This window comes from Octodon degus, unplaced genomic scaffold (assembly GCF_000260255.1).
Source record: "Octodon degus isolate 3935 unplaced genomic scaffold, OctDeg1.0 scaffold00029, whole genome shotgun sequence".
Taxonomy (NCBI): domain Eukaryota; kingdom Metazoa; phylum Chordata; class Mammalia; order Rodentia; family Octodontidae; genus Octodon; species Octodon degus.
The window spans coordinates 6,489,784-6,497,283 of NW_004524605.1; the positions used below are offsets into that span (position 1 = coordinate 6,489,784).

Here is a 7,500-nt window from a genome sequence, read left to right on the forward strand (position 1 = left end):
GTGGTGCTGGGGGATTGAACCGCGGTCCCTGTGCTTTGCCAAGCTTGTTTCAAGTAGGTGCTTTAGACCACTGAGCCATCTCTCCAGCCCAGAAATTAGATCTTAATGTAACCATTGTAGCAAAATGTGAAAAATAGAGAAGCTGAGTAAAAACTTACCCATGTCATAGTCTTGAATATGGTTAATATTATTTTGTATTTTTTTTCTGTGTTACTTCTTAAGGTATTATAAGTAGGGAAGATTTAGTCTTAATGATGAGTACCTGAGATAACAGGGTGATAAGGGATTATCTCATTGTGTGCCATGTTATAATTTCAAAAATGAAACTAATAATATAAATTTTTAAAAATAATTTAAATTTTTAATGAAGAATCCACACACTTAATGTCTCCTGTTTTGTTTGTACTGAAAGTTCTACAGTTTTCTATGTTAATTCTGAAATTGCTTTTAAAAGCCAGAAGTTACTGTATTTATTGAAATTATTAATTAAACTTGTCTGCTCAGTGTTCATGTGGCTGTTGGCATTAGCACCTTTGTTTAGGTCCTGAGTAGTGATGATCCTTTTAGCCTTCAGTGGTACAAATAGCCTGTGGTGGGGTGTGTGTGATAGTTTTGCCCCCACTCTGCTAGAGGTTGATGCTGTTTCCTGTATTTCAGTCTGTTCATGAATTAGAGCTCTTAGACAGCAGGATAACTTGGAAATGAGGATTAGCCTCAAAAGCAGAGGTTCCTGGCATTAATCTTTAGTCCTATACAGTTTGAGAGAAGACAGACTAAGATTTTCTTTTATTTTCTTTCTGTACAGGTGATTGACAGGGCTTTTGCATTGAGTTATATAAGGTCCCTCCACCCCTGCCTTTTTTTTTTTTTTTTTTTCTTGTTTCCTTTTTATTTTTGAGACAGGGTCTCTCTAAGTTGCCCAGGCTGCACTCCTACTTGGGATCCTCCTTTAGACCACCAGAATGCTAGGACTACAAACTTGTACAACCATGTCTGGCAAGAATTTAGTTTGTATGGCTTGGTAATATATTATGTATATGTAATATCACAGATTCTCTGTGGGATACATAGGGGGATTCCATGTTTTGGCTGTTGTGTGTATAGCTATAGTAAACATTCTATTGTTGGTATTTGTATTTTTCATTTTTAGAGGAACTTCCCTACTCTTTTCCTACTAGTAGTGTGGAAGAGTTCTCCTTTCCCCCACTTCCTTGCTGCATTTATTTTTTATTCTTTTTTTTTTATTTTTATTTTTTTGTGGAACCGGGGATTGAACTCAGGCCCTTGCACTTGCCAGGGAAGCACTTATTCCACTGAACCATCTCCCCGGCTATTCTTTTTGATAATAACCATTCACACTGGAGTGAGATGCTGTCTCATTTTGATTTTGATTTGCATTTTGATGATTAGTGACACTGAGCATTTTTTTCTGCATACTTGTTGAGCATTTGTGTATCTTTTGATACATGTCTGTTCACAGCATTTGCCCATTGATGTTCGACCTTTTTTTTTTTTCCAGGGCTGGGGATGAAATCTATGGTCTTGCATATACTAGGCAAAGTACTTTACCACTAAACTACATCCCCAGCCCAATGTTTGACATTTTTGATCATCTGTGGTTTAAACTATTTGGAAAGTTGTCTAAAATTTTAGAAATTTATATCTCAGAGAAATTATACTGATCGTTCTAATTTAAGTTTTGTTAATGAACTTCCTTCTTAGGTATTACATCAAATACCAATAATGGATCTATGATGGCACATGGTAGTTATGATGAAATTGAAGGAGGTGGCTTCTTGGGTGAGATACTATGAAAGCTTTATTTATTTATTTTTTTTCTGACGATAGAAGTAATATGTGCTCATTATAGAACACTAAGAAACACTTCATAATCATGCCATGTAGCCATACTTTCTGATAAACAATTTTATTTCCACACATTTAGAGTTATTTGTTGTATTTTTCTCTCGTCAGTCCTGGGATCATGACTGTATTATTATTCTGAGTGTATCGACTATTTTCATCAGATTTATTTAAATTTTCTTTATTAAAATTGTTTTAAATGAAAATTTAGACAGACTTAGTTCATGCTATGGGGCTGAGAAGGTAGCTCAGTGGTCGTGCACTTGTCTACCACGTGCAGTACAGTCTCCAGTATTGAAAATAGAAAATACCATGTGTGAAAGTAAACCATACCAAAGTTATTGTATGCTTATTTTTACAGTCTCCATTAACTAGATTTTAGTCATTGGTATTTGGTGTTTGTCTTTATTTTATAAAATTAGTAGAGGGCAGAATTAAATTAATCCTGAAGAGTTTGGAGTTACAGCTTCCATAGTTTAATGGATCTATGTGTTGATTTCAAGTATTTTGAAATATAAAATAGAACTTAAAAGTTACCTTGTTTCTAGCAACACCACAGCTTGCTACTAAGAATCCCCAAATGAGCCGAAGTGTTGGGTATGCCTATCCTTCCTTACCACCTGGTTATCAGAACACAACACCACCTAGCAGCTCAACTGGAATGCCACCTTCTTCCTTGAATTACCCAAGTGGCCCCCAGGCCTTTTCTCAGGTAAACTTTTCTAGTGTGTTTTCTACCTTTTGGTTAAAACTGTTTATATATTAAGAGATTTTTAGGGAAGTTTATTGGGCTAGGCATGGTGGCATGTGCCTGTAATCCCAGCACTTGGGAGGCTGAGGCATGATTGCATGATTTTGAGGCCAGCCTGGACTACATAGTGAATTCAAGGCCAGCTTGAACTATATAGAGAGACTGTCTCAAAAATTTAAAAAAAAAAAAACCTTATATTAAACATTTTAATAGTCCATTGTAAATTCTTCATTTCTTCAGAACTAAAAGATTGGCCAGTGTCTTAGTTACTTTTCTAGTTGCTGAGACAAAATACCTGATACTCATAGTTAAGGGAGGAAAGGTTTGTTATAGCTCACAGTTGATACAGGCTTCAGTTCATAGTCAGTGGCATGGCAGCAGGGCATCATAGAAGAGAAACAGTTCATGGCAGGCAGAAAGCAGCACAGTAGTCACAGGAGCCTTCTTTTTGTCTCTTACATTTAAGCCAGATTACATGCCCTAAGGGAAGGTAGCACTAACACCCAGTGCGGGCTTCTAACTTTCCATGCTCAGAACTGTGCCAAACAAATCAGTGGACTAATTTAGTAATCCCATACCCTTGATCCCGGCATCACACACCCTACATCCAGCCACCTCTGAAAGGCCCCCCCATGACCACATGAGGCTTTGCGGGGATTATCTCCACACAGCCATACCAACCAGGAAGTCTAGATTATGCTTTTGTTATTAAGAGGGAAATGAATCAAGTTCCTGCACATTAGAAAGGTTAATTACTGTAAAATTATATATGTATCTGTAGACTCCCTTAGGTGCTAACCATTTAACTGCAAGTATGAGCGGATTAAGTCTGCATCCAGAGGGTCTGCGCATTGTCAATCTTCTTCAAGAAAGAAAGATGCTTCCCTCAACACCTTTGCAGCCTCCAGTTCCAAATTTGCATGAAGACATCCAGAAACTCAACTGTAACCCCGAGTAAGGCTTCAGATGTTTCTTCTTGTGATGTTGCGCATATTGTTTTCTAGTGTTTTTATTTCAATTTGGTTTTTGTTTATTTGTTTTAGGTATTATGAATAGGCCATGTAAATAGGCTAATATATGAAAAATTTCTGAATTCAGAAGCTAGAACTCTTACTTATATACCTGAGATTTGATCTAAATTAATTTCTTTTTCTTTTCTTTTTTTTTTTTTTTTTTAAGACAGGGTCTCCTTATGTAGAACAGGCTGGCCTTAAACTCACTACCCAGCTCAGGCTGGCCTCCAACTCCTGGCAGTCCCCATGTCTCAGCCTTCCAAGTTCTGGGATTGCAGGAATGAAGCACCAGGAATGGCAATTGGATTTAAATTAAGAAATAGGGTTATAATACTGATTGTTGTTCTTACTGGCTTTAATGAGATCGTAATATTTATTAGTATTTTAGTAGCTATATTCCAAAGTACAAGGATTAGATTCTATATGATTGTTATTTGTTCTCACTTTGAATAAATTGTAAAGACCGGGGAGCTAGCTCAGTGGAATTAAGTGCTTGCCTGGCAGGCACAAAGTCCTGAATTCGATCCCTGGTACCACCAAAAAATAATAAATAAATGGCCACAGTTAAATAAATTTTAGGATTTGTCTTTTTTTTTTTTTTTTTTTTTTTTTGCCGAACGGGGGAATTGAACTCAGGCCCTTGCACTTCCCAGGCAAGCACTTATTCTACTGAGCCATCTCCCCGGCCCTTAAATAAATTTTAGTATAAACATAATTATAACTTTTTTCCTAAATATTTGCCATAAGTTTAAATATAGGTAGTAAAAAAACAGTAAATTAAATTTTGTTATTTTCTTTCCTTTTTTGTATTTTAGGGAAGGGTCTACAGGGTGTGTAGGGTCTCACTACTAGGTTGGACTCCTAGTGATCTGCCTGTTTACAGCCTCCTAAGAGCTGGGATTACAGGCATGTGCCACCACGCCTGCTCTCAAGTGCTGTCTCAGCATGTCCCGGGAGTGGGGCTGGCATGGCAGGCCATGGGGGATTGCCCCCACCCCCATCCCTCCCCCCAACACCTGCTTGCAGGTGGTTTAATCCTCTGAGCTATTTGGCTGGCCCTTGTTATTTTCTTATGAAATTATTATTATTACTAGTTTTTAGTGGAACTGAGGATTGAACTTAGGCCCTTGCACTTGCCAGGCAAGCGCTTATTCTACTGAGCGATCTCCCTGGCCCCTTTGTTTGTTATTTTGAAATAGTATTTTTAGAACCTTAAGCAAAACTGAAATTTTATGTAGTAAACTTGGGCTGGGCCCAGTGGCACACACCTGTAGCCCTAGTTGTTTGAGAGGCTAAGGCAGGAGGATCACTTGAGGCCAGGAATTTGAGACCAGCCTAGACAATACCCATCTCAAAACAAAACAGTAATAAACCTTGCATTTGCAAGTTTGTGTCATCACCAAGTAATTCCAGTGTAATCTAGATTTATATACATAAAAACAAGTCTAGAAACTAGTGTACACAAACCAAGAAGAGATTGTATTTTAAATGAGTAATACAGGGTAACCATCTTTCTGAGAAGGACTTGGATTTAAATATTTAAATGGGATAAAATTTGAGAGGGTATATTGAAATATTTTACCATAATCTGGTTTTTCTACTGAGCAGTCCATGCTGGCCTTGAACTCACTATGTAGCTTGGACTGGCCTTGAATTTGTAATCCTTCCTCCTAACCCTTCCAAGTATGGACATTAGAGGAATGTGCCCCCAGGCCCAGCTTGATTTAGTATTACTGTGTATAGCTTTGTTGAATGATAAACCTTAGAGGGGAGACAGTTCCTCTGAGTTTCCTTGTCTTTATTACTTTGAAACTTGTAAGTGTTTTGGACAGTGTTTTGCACCATGTCTCCTAGTTTGAATATGCCTTCTGTATCTTAATGATTATAGTTATAAATTCTAGGGGAGATTGATTTTTTGTTTTTGGTGCTGAGGACTGAACCCAGGGCTTCTAGCTTGCTAGGCAAGCATTCTACCGCTGAGCCAAATCCCCATCTCCTAAAGTTATAAATTCTGAGTAAGAAAAAAGAAGACATATAGCTTTTAAATCTTTCATGTGTGTGTGTGTGTGTGTGTGTGTGTGTGTGTGTGTGTGTGTGTTGAATAATGGTAACAGTAAGTAATACACACTTTTTACTTTGATACAGGTTATTTCGATGTACGCTGACTAACATTCCTCAGACTCAGGCCTTACTGAATAAAGCCAAACTTCCTCTGGGACTGTTGCTTCATCCTTTCAAAGATCTAGTGGTATGTTTCTCTAGTACAAATAATTGTCTTATATAAGTTAGTGGTGAAAAGATTTTGCAGCAATTTAGGAATCACATGTATAATTTGAGCTGTTATTAGGATGTCAGTGTCAATTTGATCACTGACAGATTTCCTTTGTGCTGCTTTGTTGTTAAACCTGTGCCCCCTTTTATTTTTTCACTTTTTTTTAAGTTTTTGAGACAGGGTCTCACCATGTAGTTCAAGCTGGTGTTAAACTCACTATATAGCCCAGGCTGGCCTTGAAATTGTGGCAATCCTCCTGCCTCTTAGTCTTCCGAGTGCTGGAATTACAGGTGTGTACCACCATGCCTGGCTTTTTATTCTATTTTAGATTGACATTTTTATTCATTTTTGAGACAGGATCTCTCTGCATTGTTCATGCTGGCATTGAACGAACTCGCGGCGATCCTCCTGCCTCAGCCTCCTGATTGCTGGGCTAACAGGTGTGTGCCACCACGCCCAGCAGTCATTGGTAGGTCTCTTTATAATTCAGCAAATAATTTTACTACCAGACACTTTAAAACAAAGTAAAAAAATATGTTATTGAAAAATTCAAGATGTGCTAAATAGAATAGAGGTACTGAAAAAATAGATGAACAATACTATTTTAATATGCTGTAAATTATTTACCTATTAAAGTACTTTGCCCTAATGTCTCCTTTCAGCCATTCTTGGGATGAAGTCAGTTGCTTGAGGAAGTTGCCCCATCTCGATAAATAAAATAAAAAAGTTAAAGTTCCAAAGGGAAATAACCTGATTTACTTCTGTCCTAAGGCTCTGGTACCTTGACACATGTCCACACACTCTTAAGATTAGTGTTTGTTTCCCAAAGCAAACCTCCATTTGGGAGTAAGATTTTCTTTTCTTTTTTTTTTTTTTTTTTTTTTTGTCTTTTATCTTACACTGCTGGGATCAAAGCTACAGCTTCATGTATTAGGCAGCTGCTCTATTATTGAGCTGTATACTCAGCTTTACTGGTTTTTGATATGACAACTTTAGAACTTTTAATATGTAGGCTAAACCTTTTTTATATACATAAACTTCAGTGTAATTTTACTTCGTGCAAGCCTTCTGTGAGACCTAGGTTCTCCTATCTTCACATCAGAAGCTGTGGTCTGAGCGGGGCTTGGTGAGCTGCTGTACTGTCACACGCTATAATCTCAGCAGAACAGATGGAGGAAGGAGGATTTTGAGTTTGATTCCTGCCTGACTGTGGAGTGAGACGCTATCATAAACAAAGCTTTGTAATCATCTCATTGTTTTACAGTGTTATTAACTTGGCCATCTATCCCAGAAAATACACGGTCTTGGTCTTGGAGTATATTTAATGAGAAGACAAATACTTGTTCTAATAATTTTTAAAAATATTTATTTACTTACATGGTATAGGGTCTAAATATGCAGCTTGGACTCAGTGATCCTCCTGTCTCAGCGTCCCCAGTGCTGGGAGTACAAGCAGGTGCCACCATGTCCAGTTTCAGTGGCTGACATGGTGGGGCGGGCATAGCATGAGGTACTGGGGATCAAACCCAGGTTCTTGCGCTTGCCAGGCAGACACTTAGACTGCTGAGCTATCTTCCCAATCCCCAAATACTTGTTTTAAA

General features: G+C 37.9%; 1 protein-coding gene across 3 annotated transcripts in view; it reads left to right on the forward strand.

The window, feature by feature from the left end:
- The window catches only part of Sec24a (SEC24 homolog A, COPII coat complex component), an 81,162-nt gene that overhangs the window by 42,325 nt on the left and 31,337 nt on the right, over positions 1 to 7,500 (forward strand). For 2 of the 3 annotated variants that reach the window (XM_004629366.2, XM_012514340.2), the window contains exons 4-7: positions 1,723 to 1,800; positions 2,412 to 2,575; positions 3,396 to 3,568; positions 5,773 to 5,875. In XM_004629366.2, coding sequence (XP_004629423.1) covers positions 1,723 to 1,800; positions 2,412 to 2,575; positions 3,396 to 3,568; positions 5,773 to 5,875 — 518 coding nt within the window. The remainder of the gene's footprint in view (positions 1 to 1,722; positions 1,801 to 2,411; positions 2,576 to 3,395; positions 3,569 to 5,772; positions 5,876 to 7,500) is intronic. The other variant, XM_023713134.1, reaches the window with a different exon arrangement.